The sequence below is a fragment of the Herpailurus yagouaroundi genome, unplaced genomic scaffold (assembly GCF_014898765.1).
Source record: "Herpailurus yagouaroundi ecotype Mexico unplaced genomic scaffold, PumYag 355, whole genome shotgun sequence".
In the NCBI taxonomy this organism is placed as follows: Eukaryota; Metazoa; Chordata; class Mammalia; order Carnivora; family Felidae; genus Herpailurus; species Herpailurus yagouaroundi.
The window spans coordinates 6,257,257-6,275,659 of NW_024412572.1; the positions used below are offsets into that span (position 1 = coordinate 6,257,257).

Here is an 18,403-nt window from a genome sequence, read left to right on the forward strand (position 1 = left end):
GGGGGGGCGGGGGCTGGGTGCGGAGCAGCCCGCGCTGGCGGCGGCCGCCGGGGCGCCGCGCCATGGGGAGCCCCCGGGCCGCGCTTCTCCTGCTGCTCCTGCGCCCGGTCAAGCTGCTGCGGAGGCGCTTCCGGCTGCTGCTGGCGCTCGCCCTGGTGTCCGTGGGGCTCTGGACTCTCTATCTGGAGCTGGTGGCGTCGGCCCAGGTCGGCGGGAACCCCCTGAATCGGAGTAAGTAGCGCCGGGGGGAACGGGGAGGGCGCGGAGGTTGGGGGAGACACGAACGGTGGCCCCCGCTTTGGGGAGACCCGCCTCTCATGCTCAGACCTGGTTTCCAACTCATTTTCGTGTCCAGGTGCCCGGCGCCGCCCGGCTGCCTACTCCGGGAGAGAAGGGGGGTGTGGGGGGCCGTTCGCCGAGTTCCGAGCCCGGGCCTGCCCGCCGGGGACATCCTTGGGGCTGCTCGCTGCTCCCCTAGGAGGACGGCGTGGAGAGAGAGGCTCCCGCCCGCCCCGCGGGGATGCCGGCCGAGACGCCGGGCACCTCCATCCAGAGCGCTCGGCTTGCAGCCCCCCAGCGAGACAAACGCGCGGTCCACGCGCGGGCTGGGGATTTGTGCCCTGGGTGCCCTCGGCCGGTGTCCGCCGAGGCGGCGCGCTCCGGTTAGCGCGGCCCAAACTTTGCTCAGCGCCTTCTCTGTGGCTTGCTCCGTTTCCAGTCCTGCTGCGCTTTCTGGGGTTCTTTATTTTAACCATACCTCCGAGACCCCCCTCACCTCCCCCTTCCCCTATGCCGCCCCCCTCCCAGGCCCTTCCTCTTCCTTACTGAGCCGACCCCTCTCCTCGTTCTGGCAATCCCTCCAACTAGTTATGAGAAGCTCTCCTTGGAACGCTGCGGAACCTACTAAACTCACCAGACCCTGCTCTTGGAGACAATGCACGACACGGTGGACCAGGCAGTAGTTAGATTCCTACTCCTCTTTTTAACTTAGACAAAGCCAGTTAATTTTTCTGTGCCTCAGTTTCCTCCTAGGGAAATGGGAGGGAAAGACCTCTTCCTCGTTTTAATTCAACAGCCTGGCCATCCGAAGTTATTTTCAATGTACTGTTGATGGAGCTAACAAAGTAAAACTCTGAAAGTGTCAGGGACTGTAAAAGGACAGTAATGGCAGGAAAAAGGAGTGGAGAAACTCCCAGATGAGGCGGTTCCCTGCCCAAGCCTGAGGAGTTCTAGCACATTGTCTTCCATACCTTCACTTCCCACTTTCAGGAAGTTGTGAAGGTGTGGTGATGACATTGCGGTGAGAAGGTGCTTGGACAGGTCCTTGTGTCAACTGCTCTGCAAGAGTTGGGTGTGGTGCTTTGCCTCCTCCAGTGGCCAAAGAGAGGGAATTACTGAGGTCAGTAATTGAGCTGGTTCAGGGTAGAGACATATATTTACGGCAGAACCTCTCTGTTGAAGTAATTCTGGCTGTGAGTTAAGAGACTGGGGTTCCTGGTTCTGCCACTAGCTAGTTGGAGGATCATGGGGATAATGACAGCTTCTCAGGTAGGAGAAAGTTGGACTAAATGATCTCCAGAGTCCCTTGGAGTCTGGATGCTTAGATTGTGTGATCTTTCCTGCTTGAGCCTTGTGCTTCAGCACATCATGAAGACAGCTCTGCTTAGCCTTAGCCCCACAGCTCCAAATTGGAGAGTTCTTCTGATGGCCAAAATTTGCTTTCCCATAGCTTGTTCTTCCCTCCCCTGAGCCTTGTTCTTTCCTCTGAAACACAGAGTGAGCCTACTCTTCTATACTGTGGCCACTCAGTCCCAAGTGGGCATGCCCAGTTGTAGTGTGTGCAGGTGGGAGGCCCTGGGAAAGGATCTCCCTTCTCTCCTTGGGACACCCCTTCTCAATGTGGCTACCATTTTGTTAATGTGGTAACCAGGGGGATCCTCTGCACAGATTAAAAACAGAGGAAAGCAGTTGCTTTGTGACCCTGAAGTTAATGATGTCCCTTCTTCCCTCCCACCCCCCAATACACTTTTCCCTTACCTCAAGTGTGCTTTCTCCTTGGAGACCAGAACTAGTTTGCCATCATGGTAATCTCACATGCTGGCTCCTGATTTCTAACTCCTGTTGTCTTTCTCATCCTTGGCTATCAATTCTTTGGGTCTGTTTGGTTTCCCTTCTGGATGAATCTTAACTCTCTGACTGAGTTTCCTTTTTTTTTTTTTTTAAATTTTATTTTTAAGTAAGCTCTACACCCAGTGTGGGGCTCAAACTCACAACCCTGAAAGCAAGAATCATGTGCTCTACAGACTGAGCTAGCCAGGCACCCCCCCCACCAACTGGGTTTCCTTAATCTTTGTTTCCTTTCCCAAACTGACCCTTCCCCAGAAAAATGTTCCTAGCTTCCAATTCAGCAATGTCTTTATTTCTCTAACCATCATTTAAAAATATATATATATTTATTTATTTTTGGGAGCACACAAGCAGGGGAAGGGCACAGACAGGGGGACAAAGGATCCGAAGTGGGCTCTGCACTGACAGTCTGACAGCAGTGAGCCCGATATGGGGCTCCAACTCACCACGAGATCATGACCTGAGCTGAAGTCAGACATTCAACCGACTGAGCCAACCAGGTACCACCCCAACTATCATTTTTAAAGAGAGCCCAAGCCTGGGTACTGATGGGTCATTTGTTTCCTCTTCTCAGCCTCTTAGAACCCCGAAACCTATCTGCTGTGCAGGGTGTTTTCATGCTGGGCTGTCCCATTATATTCTACTTTTTCCTGGATTTCCTTTTGGAATGAGATTTAAACAGTGGCTGTGGTTTCTGGCTCCTTGTTTCCCATCCTTCTTTGTTTTAAAGAAGCCCAGACATCTTTCATCAAAGTCCTCTCTTGTCCTATAGGTCTTACTCCCAGCTCAGAACTCTTCCCCTGGAGGGAGAGCAGGGGAGGAGGAATTTAAAAATAGAGGTAGGGAAAGTCTTGCTAGCATTCCCTCCTTTACACCCTGGCATACCAACAGCAACCAGGCCAATAAAACTTCCCTCCCAGGACTGCATCCGTGGCCTTGACCACAGCAACCAGAGTCCCATCTTGGCTCTGCTTCCCAACAAGCCACCCTGCCTCCTTTCTCTAGCAGTCCCTGCCAGCTCACTCTACCATCAGCCTTCCTGTCATCTGTTAAGGCCAGCCTCCTTTACCAAGAACCTTTCATTTGCCTGTCCCTGTGTGACGGGTACATTGATCTGATGCTGGAAGAAGTGTATGGAGAAATGGCAGTCACAAACTCCAGGGTGGCAAAGTAATGACAGGGGAGCATGCTTCCTGCTTCATCTTCATGGAATAACCCAGTAGTTTAAGATATGGATGATGTGCAATTTGGGCTCCATATGTAGAAAGAGATACAACCACAATTGGAGTAACTTTAGAGGAAAACAACCCAAATCTTTAACAGATAGAAAATGGGTCCCTTGGACAAAAGAATTAGAGCTGTTCACTCACTCATTTAAACAAATATTTATTTAGCACATACCTCGAGCAACGCATTGTGCTAGGTCGCTTAGATATAATGATGACTAGATTATGGTTTCTGCCCTCTCAACAGCTGTCTCTCTAGGGAGAGTTCAGGTGCATATATAAAAATAATCGTAATATGAAACAATCATTAAGTTTTACAAATATAGAATCTAGATGTTGCTGTGACACTTCTGGAAATGGGATGTGGCGCTTTCAGCTAATACTTCATGCAAGTGGTGGCATTGCAGGAGATCTTGAGGAGTTGGTAAGATTTTAATGGATATGGAAAGAGAAGGCCATTCCAGGCAGAAAGCAGGGTAAACAAAGACCAAGGAAAAGTTAATGTTCGGGAATGTTGAGCATCTGGGTTTGATGAAGCAGAGAGTAGGAGGGAGAATATAGGATGGTGCTATATTATGAAAGACTTTGAATAACAACCTCAAAGACTGGTATTTTTTCAGTAGATACGAAAAAGCAGTTGAAAGTTTTAGAATAGGGTAGGTAGCATTATAGGATGGAACCGGCAAGGGTAAAACAGTGTTATGATACTTTAGTATGGATGATGCGTGAACAAACAGGGTACTGAAGGTCCCTTGCTGTGGCTGGCATTAACCCTTTAGCTGCTGAGTCACGAAGCTCTCCTGGGGACAGGTTAGGGTGGTAGTGGGACATTCAGAGGGCTTGGGGCACTCACTGTATACCAACATGTTCATAAGTATTTCTGAATTTTGGGGCACCTGGGTGGCTCAGTGGGTTGGGTGTCCGACGTCAGCTCAGGTCATGATCTCACTGCTCGTGGGTGTGAGCCCCGCGTCGGGGTCTGTGCTGATAGCTCGGAGCCTGGAGCCTGCTTCGGATTCCATGTCTCCCCCTCTCTCTGCCCGTCCCATGCTTATGCTCTGTCTCTCTCTGTCTCTCAATAATGAATAAATGTTAAAAAAATTTAAAAAAAAAAGTATTTCTGAATTTTAATAACTGGTACAGCTGTACTGGTGTGTACCAGCTGAAAAGCAGCCCTGGGAACAGACTATTATTGGAAGTTAAAGACTCTCCATTCTGGCAGGTTTTAACAAGTTATACCCACTTGTTCAGATTGGATTAGCTAAATCCTGCCTGAGGGCAGAGGTCTGGACTAAAATGGTTTCTAGGTTCTTTGCTCTATAATTGACCTACTGCTGGGACTAACTTGTTGCTGGAGCCAAGAGATTGCATTTGGGCACAGAGCCAGGGCAGAATGATAGCATGCACCAGCCTCTTTCTAGATCTCACAAGGCTGGGTCTGGTATGTCTCCGTTTTAGTGCCAGGTTTACCTGCTGAACCCCAAAGTATTCTCAAGCCCAGGAATTAATCGGCTTTTGCTGCCTTAAATCTGCAACATATCTCTCTGGTTGGCCCTTGTGATTTCTGATTGACTTTGAATGGGCTGAAGCAGGCACACCCACAGATGTCAGCTCCTGGGGTCAGGGTTACCACAGTCATTCTGACCTGGAAAGGATACAGACCCTCTAGTAGCAGAGGTAACTCAGGGCTGAACAGTAACCTGAGATGCAGGCAGACAGAGAAGGAGAAGCAAATGAGACCGATGTGTGGGCACAGCGGGGATGGTGTGGCTGAGGGTTGACACTCAGGCAGAGGTAAGTGTTGAAGGGAAGCACAACTGCTTCCTGTCCTCCGGGTGGCCTGGGACTGTGTTTCATGCTGTGCTGGCTGGACTGCCCTTCATTCCCATGGCACCTCTGATTCCTATTCCTGCGTCCTACTTATGTCTCTTTATGCTGCCATCCTGGCCACCTGGCTGTTGTGTGCATCTTGAAATCACTATCCAATTCTGGGCACACACTAGGCACTTGAATAAATACCTCCTGGTTATGGATGGTAAGCTCCGAATTTCCAAGCACCTGATATTTTCCACTGGCAGATACTTTGTTTATCAGTGACCAGTCCAAGAATAGAACCTAGGAATTCTTGTTCCTTGTACCATAATACGTATAAACAACAATAGCCTTTCAACACATATGCAAAGGGTAAGAATTAAGCCATCGATGCTTTTTTACATAAGTGTGTTTTCTTTGGACCCAGTGCGGTCTGTACTTGGAACGCCGTATGTGGCAGTAGGAGACCTTACCCAGACTTGGCCTCTCCTTTCCCTGGTCTCTTCCATTCTCCTTCTGACATGACCAGGCGAATTGCAGCAAAACACCTCGCCACCTCTCCTGCCCACGCCAGCCAGGGACCCTCAGTCCCAAGTTGAAGCGCCATTCACCTGCTCAGGGGTGCTAAGGCTACTTACCACTCCCTGTCCTGGGAGTTGTTCAGATACCCTGCATGGTTATAACTGCTTTGCAGCATGAGGTCTTCTGAAGCAACCACTTCTGTGCTGGTTTTAGGAGCTGCTGGTACTTGCACTGCAGTAATTTTCCAGGCCACAGAGCCTGGTCTTGCCCTCTAGTGCTGAGCTTTATGAAGCAGAGCGGAGCAGCCGCCATAGCAGAGTTTGCTTTGGAAGGGGGCCTAGAGGCTGTTCTTGGAGTCTCGTTCTGTACCAAGTTCCACCAGTCTCAAAACCTACCCTTTTATTTTCCACTAACACTTTTACTTATATCCAAGGATGGTGAGGTCTAAACCAGGCCAACTGTATAGCTGAGCTTTCAGACCCCTTTAATCGTGTGATCCACAATTAATAGATTTATATGTTGCCCAATATAAAAAAAATACTACTGGAAAAGGTGAGAACAGTTTGGATGTTGTATATAAAGGGCGTTGGGCTGAACATGTTATATATTCTGAGCAAACCATGATGGATAGCTCTTGAAATTTTTGCAGACTTTTAGGTTCTAACAAGTGCTGCTTTCAATGTTAGAAGTATCCATGAGACAAGCAAGAATGAATATTATTTTTATCCTTGTGATATTTTTGTATGTAATTTATTTTTTATGCTAAATTTTTAAAAATTTCTTAACTACTAACCAACTTAAAAATTTTTTTTTAAGTTTGAGAGAGAGAGCATGCATGTGAGCACGTGCGGGTGGGGCAGGAGCAGAGAAAGAGAGGGAGGGAGAAAATCCCAAGCAGGCTTTGTCCACACTGTCAGCACAGAGCCTGATTTGGGGCTCAGTCTCATGAACAGCGAGATCACAACCTGAGCCGAAATCAAGAGTTGGACGCTTAACAGACTGAGCCACCCAGGTGCCCTTAAACCAATTTTTTTTAGACAATAAGGATACAAATCGTCCTTGTGGTCCCTGGCTCTGTGTGTGTGTGGGTGTGTGTATGTGTGTGTGTTTTGTTTTGTTTTGTTTTGTTTGTAACTTTTCACTGAAGTATCTTATATGTTCAGGAAAGTGCACATATAAAGAAAGTACACATGTAAGTGTACAGCTTGAATTTTCACAAACTGAACATACCTGTGTAGTGAGCACCCTGATGAAGAAACGGAATATTACCAGTACTTCAGAAGCACTCCTTGAATTCCCTTTCAGTCACTATCACAAGGACAGACTGATTAACTTAGCTTATTTTTATGCTTTGTGTAGAAAAATATGTGCTTTATTTTAAAGTTAATATTTATGATTACAAAAATAATGCATGTTCATCATACCAGATGACAGCTGTGTATCTAGAACACATTAACTCCTGTAAAATTACTTTCTTGTGCTGTAGGTACCCCAGTACAACTGATACAATAACTTAAGGAGTGGCCAATGAAGACCAAGAGCCTAAATGCTATGTGATCTAGCCCTATGAAACTGTCCATTAGGGGGCAGCTGGGTGGCTCAGTCAGTGGAGTATGTGACCCTTGATCTAGGGGTTGTGGGTTTGAGCCCCAGGTTGGGGTGGAGAAATTACTTAAAAGTAAAAAATATACATTTTTAAGTTTATTTATTTATTTATTTTGAGAACGAGAGAAAGGGTGTCAGTGGGGGAGGGATATAGAGAGAGGGAGAGAGAGAGTATCCCAAGCAGGCTCTTTACTGTCAGTGCAGAGGCTGATGCAGGGCTTGAACTCACGAAACATGAGATTATGACCTGAGCTAAAGTCGGACGCTTAACTGACTGAGCACTCAGTCTCCCTAACTCTTTTTTTTTTTTTTTCAATGTTTATTTATCTTTGAGAGAGAGAGCGTGCATGCATTGGTAGGGCAGGGGCAGAGAGCAGAGACAGAGGGTCTGAAGCAGGCTCTGCCACTAACAATAGAGAACCCCACGTGGGGCTCAAACTTGAGAACCGCGGCCAGATCATGACCTGAGCTGAAGTCAGGTGCTGAACTGACTGAGCCACCCAGATGCCCAAAAAATAAAATCTTAAAAAAAGAGAGAGAGAAATAGCTATGTTTCTTTTGAGCAATTTTTTTTATTGTCCATATAAATTGTATAACCACCAGGTATTTTCCTTTGTGTTGGTTACTAGAAGACTTTAGAATTCAATTTTTAGTTCACCTGAAAAAAGTGTAAAAGGCTTTGTGACCTGCCTCTTAGTATCAATTTTATGCCTATACCTTTATTTTTTCTTTTCACCCCACAATGACTTCTAGTTTATGTCATCTTATATTCTATGATCCTTGTAAACCACTTTAACTTTTTCTGAAGCAAAGGCATAAAACAAATCAATATAAGTGCTGTGGTATATATAAAAACATGAAGAAGAAATTAAAAATCACCTGTAATCCCACTACTTTGATCTAGAGATTGTTGAAAAGAAAAAAATAAAGTATAATAAGCTGTGATAACCAGATGCTGGATTCTGGAATACCTTAAACAAGAATTCTAGATAAAAAAGCCAAAAAATAATTTTCCTGATCTTTTTTTATTTTTGTCTTTAGCTTATTTAGGTGCTGAAAAGTTGAATGACATTCAGAAATAAATTCTCACCTCTTTATGAGTATCATTAAAAGCTTAGAATATACTGACAGATGTTGGGGCCTTAGCCAGTGTCAGTGAAAAATAGTGACAGAAATACAAGGAAAATTCAATAAAGCTTGGGGCACCCTATCACTACTGATAAAGCAACTGAGGAGACTGGTCAACAAGGCCAGGAACCTCAAGCTTGTATGCCCACCCTGCTGGACCAATGGTGAGACCATACACATGAAGACCTGTGGCCACTGCCCAGACAGGTGGCTTATGGATGCATAAAGTCACAACCACCAGAGATCCAGCCCTTTTACTAACAGATGAGAAAACAGGCTCAGGGAAGAGATGTTATCTGCTTCCTCTACCAGTTTCATTCATTCATTCATTCATTTATTTTTATTTTTATTTTTGAGAAAGAGTGCGTGCATGCGTGAGCAGGGAAGGGGCAGGGAGAGAGGGAGACACAGAATTTGAAGCAGGCTCCAGGCTCTGTGCTGTCAGCGCAAACCCTGACATGGGGCTCAAACACGAACTGTGAGATCATGACCTGAGCCAAAGTCGGATGCTCAACCAACTGAGCCACCCAGGCACCCCTAATTTCTTCTTTTAAACTGTGTTCTTGTGGTGCTTAGCAGAGGCTATACATGCCTCCTACTCCATAGCAGGTTGAATTGTGCTTTGTGGTATCAAGACCTGGGAAGAGGGCCCAAGGAAGGGAAAAAGAGACAGAAAGGTGGGGTGGTTACAGAGAAATGACATTCCAAACAGACCAAGGATTTGATACGTAAATAACCAGAAATCGAGTGATGTGTATTTTTCAATTTTTTTTGTATTTTTCAATTTTTATTTATTTTCCCAATGTTGAATGGCTGCAGCGGTGATTCATTTTAAAACCTAAAATGTTTATGGAGCATTTACTTTCTTGTAGGGGACTGACTGGGGAAGAAAGCATTGATAGTTCCTGGAAAAAATTATGGACTTTGAAGACGAGGCAGGGCTCAAATCCAAGCTCTGTTACTCACTAGTTGCAGGACTTTGCATAAGGTACTTAGTCCTTTTCAAGCCCCAGATGCTTCATCTGGGCAACGGGGGCAATAATGCCTTCCCTGTAGAGATTTTCTTATGACTAAATAAGATTTAGTGAGCCCAGCGCATATTAGGTGCCCAGTTGGATTTAACATAAGCCTTGTACATATTAAGAGCTCAATGAATGTTTGGTCCCATCACTTCCCCTGAGTGTTTACAGTCAGGTAGGAATTAGAAAATGGCTGGGCAGGCAGGATGGATAGATACATTCCTCAACTAGCCCTTTGCCAGTGTTTCTTCAGCATCTCAGTCCGTGTCCCAGCTGTGCCCAGTCCTCATCAGTCCCCAGGCCATCCATGTTCAGCACCTGCCAGCAAATACATATTTTTTAGTCACCCTTATTTTTCTTCGGCACTGCCTCCATCTTTCTATCCCCATCCCTGGCAAAGATTTGCATTAGGGGGTGGGAGGGGTGGGCTAGAAGTCAAGGATTTTGCTGAGAATGAGAGATCTGTCAGGGATGGTCAGGGCACACAAGCTCTGCAGTTGGCAGTAGTAGCCTGTCACTCTGCTGCATGCCCCTGAGTAGCACGCAGGATTTCTAGGACTGGAAGGCAGGAACATTGGGCAGTTATCATAGTTTAAATCCTGGCTCTGTAACTGACTTATCAAGGGTCCTTGGCCAAGTGCCTTTTCTTTTAGAGGGCTTCAGTTTCAAAGTCTGTGGAAGGAGATGCCTCTTTCAGGAGTAGGTTTGGAACCTCTCTGGTGTCACCAAGGGGTCAAAGGGACATTCTGACCCTGACCTTCCATGACTCAGTTGCCTGAACTAAGAGGTGGCAGCTATCCCAGTGCTACTGGCTACTTGGTCTCCAAGGTCATTTCTGACAACATGGTCTCCACACAAGCAGTTGCCTCAAAGATTAAAGGCCTTTCTGCTGAGATCTTCTTACAAATCCTCTGATCCACTCCTTTCCACCCTGCCTGCCAACCCTGGGTTCAAGTGAATGCATGCAGGCATGTGCACATGCACACCCTCCCCTCACCAAACAGCTGGTCTCCTAACTCCACTCACCACCACCTCTGAGTCAAAGATTAGCAGGAAGAATGAGGACATTGAGGATTCCCTCATGAACCAGGGACAAAGTGTTAATGGAGCATCTCAATTCTTGGTTGTCTTTTTTTGTTTTGGCTGAGTTGAGGGGCTGGAAAAAGGGAGAGGATGATGGGGAGATCTCAGGTGAACAACTTCCAGGGGAAGGCAGGGGAAACCGCACAGGCCCAATGAAGGGTAGAAAATTTGGAAGAGAAATCGAGAGGGAGGCATTACCCCATTTTCTCAGTTGATTCAATGACTATATTTTTCAAAGCTGTAAGTTTTATTTGGTTCTATTTCAAGTTCCTTTTAAAATGCTATTTAAATACTATATTCTTGCAGTTTTAATAACTTAAAACAAAATTTTTTTTAATGTTTATTTATTTTTGACAGAGAGAGAGAGAGAGAGAGAGAGAGAGAGAGCAGAGCATGAGCGGGGGAGGGGCAGAGAGAGAGGGAGACACAGAATCGGAAGCAGGCTCCAGGCTCTGAGCTGTCAGCACAGAGCCCGACGCGGGGCTGGAACTCACAGACTGCGAGATCATGACCTGAGCCGAAGTCAGACACTCAACTGACTGAGCCACCCAGGTGCCCCAAAACAAATTTATTTTTTATAATCTATTATCTAAAGTTGTTGGTTGCTCCAAACTAAGAAGCTGCCAGAGTGTTAGTATCTGCTTGCTGCTCTGATGTTCAGTTCATTTTTTTTTTTTTTTTTTTTTAAGTAAACTCTATGCCCAACATGGGGCTTGAACTCACAACCCGAAGATCAAGAGTCAGATGCTCTACTGACCGGACCAGCCAGGCACCCCTCAGTTCTTCATTTTTTGGCCCCTAGAGATTTCTCTTACTTTATGGGATGCTTCACTATGTAAATAAAAAGAAGTTTGTCATATTTTGTCCACCATTTCTTAGTATTTCACTGTATTTCCCAAAGAGGAGTCCTTTGGCTTGAATTTTTAAGACCATTTCCAGCCCCAATGGCCTGTAATTATTGGGAGTTGTATGTACAAGCAAAGGTAATCCTGTAGCACAGAGGCTCACACGGTAAAAGGAGATGAGGTGGGTACAGCGGTTGTGACATGACTGGAGTCTCATGTGCCAGGCTGCTGAGTTTGGACTTGATGGGGAGCAACATAGATTTTTTTAATTTAATTTTTTTAATGTTTATTTTGAGAGACAGAGCACGAGTAGGGGAAGGGTAGAGAGAGAGAGAGAGAGATACACAATCTGAAGCAGGCTCCAGGCTCTGAGCTGTCAGCACAGGGCACAACGCAGGGCTTGAACTCACAAACTGTGAGATCATGACCTGAGCCGAAGTCGGACGCTCAACTGACTGAGCCACCCAAGCGCCCCTAGATTTTTTAAAGCAGGGATTTGATGTGATGAACACAGTGTTTTATTATTTTCATCCACTGATTTTACTTTGATCCTTCAGACGTTTGTTGAATACCTTTTATGTCCTGGGAACTATGATTATAGGTAGATTAAACTGTTGGAAGTTTGCAGGATGCCTTAGAAATAGAGGGACCACTCAGGTAGTTATCACAGCGACCTAAAGTGTGGGCAGTGAGTGTCTAGTTGAGAAGGGTGACAGAGAATAGTTGAGACCTGTCAAAGAAGTGACGGCATTTGGTGGTAAAATTGATGTAGAAGGTGACAGAATGTTGGGTTGTAGGTTTCACATGAGGTTCTCTGGCTACACTGCCTTGATCATTTTAAGGGTGGCTCTGCACAATCAGTACCTCAAAAGATGTTCTCATGAATAAAAAGTACTTTCATTTCTCCGTACATTCTCCTCTCTGGGGCTATGATATTGTGCTGGTCCTGCAGGAGAATACAGTGGAACAGGAGACATTCATTCCACAGATATTTATTGCACCCTTCATATGTGCCAGACAATGTTCTAGATATTAGAATATTGAAGGGAACCAGAAATTCAAAGCCTTTGCTGTCATCGAGCTTACAATTTCATGAAAAAAAGACAGATAATAAACACATAAATCAACAAAAGAATTTCAGATGGTGATTAGTTCTTGGAAGAAAATGAAACATGGTAATGGCACAAAATTTCTGGGCACAGAGGTGAGAGAAAAGACGAGCTTGGAGAATGAGGGAGTGCTCTGAGAAATGACTTACCTAAAATAGACAACTAGGGGTAGAGGACATGCTTGAGCACAAAATGAGTGAGTACCTCAGGAATTTAGAGAATGGGAACTGGGTTAAAGAGGGAAAAATGTAGAAGGGAGTCATTGCTCATTCTCAGGTTGAGCATCTTCTTCCTACTGCCTCCCATTGTCCTGAAAACAATGTCCTTCTTTCACCTCCCTGGCAGGAATAGAGTCAGCCTTAGACTCAGTTTTCCACTGGGAGTACCTGAGAAAGAGGGGCTAGTCAAAGGCTCTGTCTGGGCCTGAGGAGAAGTAGTAGTGGTTGGTTTTCCTCAGGACAAACTTGGATCCCAAAACCAGGATCTGGGAGAGGATGTCCTATCCACAGTGCAATTGGAATCAACCTCTGTTCCCCTCCTGTTCCCCTTCCCTCATGGCTTTTTTTTTTTTTTACCTCCATTAGTGCACTTATCAAAATCTGCCTTGCATCAGAGTTATTTATGTCTGTGTTTGTCTTCCCCCATGGGATAGTGAATTTCTAGAGTGCTGGACCTGGGCATTTTCCCCCGTTGTCTCCCTAGTGCAGAGTTTTTTAACCTTTTGTGGCTCGCATACCTTGTAGAATCTGATAAAGAAAGTGTGGATCCTCTCCCCAGAAATTTGCCTGCCCCCTCGTATGTTTTGCATGCTATTTTGGGGAGGTACACAGGCCCCTGACACCTATCCATGGGTCCCTAGCCAAGAATTCTGCTTGAGTGCTTTGTCCACTACCTGGTACATGGTAACTTCCCAGAGTTTGATTGATTTGGGGATGTCCTTCCAATTAAATCCCTTCACTGTGGTTACAGGGGACGGATGTTAGGTGGGAGAAAGAGAGTCAGGAAGCAGTCCCACTGGTAAGAGATAGAGAACAGCGTGTATAAACTCTGGAAGTAACCGTCCAGAGAGCAATAGCTTCACTGTCACTTCTTGTCCTTGGAGAACCAGAGTTGGTGTCTCCTCCGTCTTGAGCTGGTCTTCTTCCAGACTCTTGAATGCTGCTGTCCAGTCTCATGATATTCCTTATGCTTGCTTTTTCAAAGCTCTACCCGTGCTTTTAACCCATCTATTCCCTGAAGGCTTTCTTACTTCCGTGCCAGTTGACCTTCACCATTTTTGGAACTTCTCTTGCACTTAAGTTGTCTGAAACTCAAAGTTGATATTTTCTTTGGTTCTTTTAAATATTTTCTTTTATTTCTACTTTATCTGGGTTGGTCTTATGTACTCCCACTAGGGTTGTTAGAGAAGCCAATGATGGCTCCAAAGAATCTGGTCATGGCCATCTGCTTCATCCTGCTCGCAAGCATTAGTGGAGTGCTTGGAAGAGGCAGGTAGTGAACTTGTATTGACTTGGCACAGGCTTCATTGTGCCCATGTTTCCTCCATATGGACACAGCCATCCTTTCTACCTTAACTTTTGAGGTTGCTGTTGTGTCTTCCATGCATCTGCCAGCGTCTTTATTCCTCCTTTTCTTCCTTCACCATAGCATAGTGGTGAAGAGCAACTCTCTGAAGTCAGTCTACTGGAATTTGAATCCTAGCTCCAATTCTCAGTAAGCTGTGCTTTAGTAAACAGGTTACTGAGCCTCAATATGCCCCAGTTACTTATCTGTAAAATGGGAATATTAATTGTTCTACCTCATTGGGATTTTGTTGTGGCAGTTTAGTGAAATAATGCATAGAAAGTACTTAGAACAGTTCTGGATACATAATGTTTAATAAATGTTAGCTTCTAGTGGCACCTGGGTGGCTTACTCTGTTAAGCTTCCAACTCTTGATTTCTGCTCAGGTCGTGATCTCACGGTTCAAGGGTTTGAGCCCTGTGTTGGGCTCTGCGCTGACAGTGTGGAGCCTACATGGGATTCTCTGTGCTCCTCTCTCTCTGCCCCTCCCCAGCTCATGCTCTCTCTCTCTCTCTCTAAATACATACATAAATTTAAAATAATTTCTTATTGTCACTATTTTTTAAATTATTACTTTTAAATCATTTTTATTGTCATTATTTTTTAAATGACTATTTTTAAATCATTTTTTATTGTCATTTTTTAAATTACTATTTTTTAAAATCATTTTGTCAGTTTTATTTTTTTTTTAACGTTTATTTATTTTTGGGACAGAGAGAGACAGAGCATGAATGGGGGAGGGGCAGAGAGAGAGGGAGACACAGAATGGGAAACAGGCTCCAGGCTCTGAGCCATCAGCCCGGAGCCTGACGCGGGGCTCGAACTCACGGACCGCGAGACCGTGACCTGGCTGAAGTCGGACGCTTAACCGACTGCGCCACCCAGGCGCCCCTGATTTTGTCAGTTTTAAAGCCCCTTTGTTTCTCATTTGATTGGTTTTTAGGAGCTATCTTTCACATATCCTAGAGGATTCCAGGACAGGAATGGATCTTGGAGATTTTTAAATTCTGAGATGAAAAATACCTGCATTTCTTTCTTTCTTTCTTTTTTTTAATGTTTTTATTTATCTTTGAGACAGAGAGAGACAGAGCATGAGCAGGGGAGGGGCAGAGAGAGAGGGAGACATAGAATCTGAAGCAGGCTCTGGGATCTGAACTGTCAGCACAGAGCCTGACGCGGGGCTTGAACTCACAGAGTGTGAGATCATGACCTGAGCTGAAGTCAGACACTCAACCCACTGAGCCACCCAGGCGCCCCCTGCATTTCTTATTCCAGGCCAATGGCAGACATTTTGAAGAGAGCATGTAATTCTTCCACTGAGCCAAAATAAGGTCTCAAGATCTTTCTCAACACAGCTCAACAGACAGTCACTATAAAGTGATTTGAGTTGCCTCTTAAAGTGTAACCTGTTTGCCCGACCTCCTTATTTCACCGATGCAGAATTTAAGGCCTGGAGAGTTTTAAGCAACCTGCCTGGAGAGTAGTGCCGGGCCCAGAACCCCTGATGCCCGAGCAGTGCTCTTTACAGCACACACGCCATTACTCATTCCCTTTTTGTTTAAGGAAAGTGCTTTTTGTAATGTTTGAGTTTCATGAGGTCTTTTTTCCTACCTATCCAAGCGATCTGACAGTGTACAAAGCAGGCATATAACTCATTCTCAAGTCTGCTTTAGCTTTTCTTGCCGGTGAATGAGCTGAAGTTATTGTCACCTGGCTGGGGGTGGAGCATGTGCCCAACTCAGCTGCTGTTGGGGGTGACTTGTGGGCTTTCTGAAATTTCTCCAGTGACACCCTGCATCAAGATTGATACCTGAGCGAAGCCTGTAAAGAAGCTCTTGTTGGTGTTGAATTCTCATATTGCAAAGGGCAGGCCAAGATGCTGCATTTCTTAGTCCAGCAGGTTCCTTTATTCCCCATACCCTCTCATCCTCAGATCAGCCCATTCTAGTAAAGAAGTGGAAAGCCTCTTTAAAAAAAAAAAAAAAAAAAAAGCAAGCAGGTGGAGGCACCTGGGTGGCTCAGTCGGTTAAGTGCCTGACTCTGGCTCAGGTCGTGATCTCATGGTTCCTGAGTTTGAGCCCCACATCAGCTCTTTGCTGTTGGTGCAGAACCCACTTCAAATCCTCTGTCCCCCTCTCTCTCTGCCCCTCTGTTGCTCACATGCTTTTTCTCAAAAGTAAATAAACATTAAAATAAATTTAAAAAAAGCAAGTGGAGTTATGATTTCCTATCTTACCCCCTGGAGTTGAGAAGGGATGGAGAATAGGAATAGATGAAGTTGATTTTAAATCAGAAGAGTCTTGAAACACATAAATCGTGACATCTTTTGTTAGCAAAGTACATATTTTTTAAAAAGTCATCTCCTTTATTCTCATCTCTGGAGAAAGATACAAGCTGATGAGGGCTGATGTTTTCATAATCCTAGTTTTAGTTAGCAGATGGAAGTCCACTACTGCAATTCTATGTGGGGGTAAAAGATGAAATGGATGACAAATTGAAGAAAAATTGCAGAGGTAGTAATAAGTGGGTTCAGAACATGTTTGGAAGCCTACAGAGAGGAGGTGAAAAATTAATATTCAAGCTTGATTTAACATGTTGTTTAAGAATTCCATCTTTGCTCTGATGCCTGAAAGTTAGAAAAATATTTGCATAAGGGACATTCTACAATAGTGAAGCTTTAATTACATTTCTCAGGAAATACCACCTGTCTGTCATGGGAAAACACTTGTCAAATTAAGAGGTATTAAGGTGGAAGTCGGTATTTACCACTTTGAGAGATAGAAATGAGCATAAAGTGCCTAAGGGACTTGATACAAAAAATAGGGAGGTTCAATTTCTGGGAAATGGCAATATATTGTAATATTTTTAGGGAAACAATTATAAAAAATTGTAGTTCCCCTTGCAAATCTGAAGTCGTTTTCTGTTAGTTTAATGAGATAAACATATATTGCCCATAACTTGGTTTGCTCAAAATGATTATGCTTGGTATATTTAGAAATTGGAAAGTCTGAGAGGCAGGAGGAAAAAACTCCAAAGTAGTTTCTTCTAAAACCAAAAAAAAAAAAAAAGTCCTCAAGAAAGGGTTGTTTTTTTCTATATTTTTCTGCCCCTTTATATCTCTAATAAGGTTTGGAAAGTTCCAGAGTAGTGAACACTTTCCCCAGCTGGCAGGGTTTTCGTGATCCAGTCATGTAAGGGAAGGAGCAGAAGGCGAAGGGAGAACAATAGTACCTTGTTTTCACAAGGAACTTTTCGCCTGAGAACTTGGAGAAACTTTGGTTGCAGCCACATTTTAGATCAGAGGTTGTTTGCTTCTCCTTGAAGGAAGATTGCTCTTTTTCCAAACTGTCTGGGAAGGTGTCCTCTGCCACAGCCTAAGGATGCATATGGAGTGACGGGGGTGGCAAACTGACACGCACCCAGCATGATGAGTCCTCGAGTTCACTCAGAACACAGAAGGTAGAGCCTGCTACCTACTTTGTATGGGGAGAAACAAAGGCAAGAGGTGGCAAGAAGTACACACAAACCTACTAAGTCCACTGAGGAAGGAAGCTCACTCAGGTGTGCGGGCTCTTGGTTCTAAGTCATGGCTTCGGGATGGCCCAGAAGCTCAGCAGGCCTCGGTATGCAGTCTAGAATCTCTCTTTTAGTAACTTAACTCTTGCAGGGGGTATTTTGTTTCATGGCTATGGCTTTGCCGGTGTCACTGTTCTACCTTGCCCAAGAGCCCTCCCCTGGACCAGCAAGCTGATGTTCCTTGCACTGCCAAAGCTGGAGTAGGGAGAGCAGCCCTGGGGATCTGTCATTAGCAGTGCAAGGAGAGGGTGACAGTTGGCTGCCTACAACTAGTGAGTGAGGGAGAGAAAATGAACAATTAGGGAAATGTGGAGGAGGGGCTCTTTCTTCTAAGGAGTCTTGATAAGGAAAAAGGTGAGCAAATGTGTCAGGTGTAGTTAAAAGGTCCAGAAGAATGAAACCTGAGAGGAACCCAGCATGTTTGGCTAAGGAGCAGGGAGAGTCACTGGTGAGTTGCACGATCAGTTGAGATCTGTTATAACAGAAGGGGGAAAGTAGAAGCCAGGTTATAGAATCATAGAGTGTTTGGGCCAGAAGAGAACTTGGAGGTCTTTTTCTTTTAGGCATATGGTTAGGGCTAAGAGCCCTGGGCTGGGAGTCTGGGGATCTGGATTTCCATCTTGGTTCTGATATGAACTGGTTCTGTGACTTTGAACAAGTCAATTCTGCCCTCTGGGCCATGGTTTTCTCATTTGTAAATGAGAAGGCTTGGTCACTTTGTGCTTGAGGTCCCCTCCGGCTCCAACATTATTCCCAAAGAAAGGTATTTGCACCAGTACTGAGGATTC

General features: G+C 45.0%; 1 protein-coding gene across 2 annotated transcripts in view; it reads left to right on the forward strand.

The window, feature by feature from the left end:
- Nucleotides 1-16: 16 nt before the first annotated feature.
- B4GALNT3 (beta-1,4-N-acetyl-galactosaminyltransferase 3) overlaps nucleotides 17-18,403 on the forward strand; it is a 140,820-nt gene continuing 122,433 nt past the window's right edge. Inside the window, exon 1 of one of the 2 annotated variants that reach the window (XM_040462943.1) lies at nucleotides 17-231. In XM_040462943.1, the coding sequence (XP_040318877.1) occupies nucleotides 63-231 (169 nt within the window). In that variant the 5' untranslated portion in view covers nucleotides 17-62. The remainder of the gene's footprint in view (nucleotides 232-18,403) is intronic. The other variant, XM_040462944.1, reaches the window with a different exon arrangement.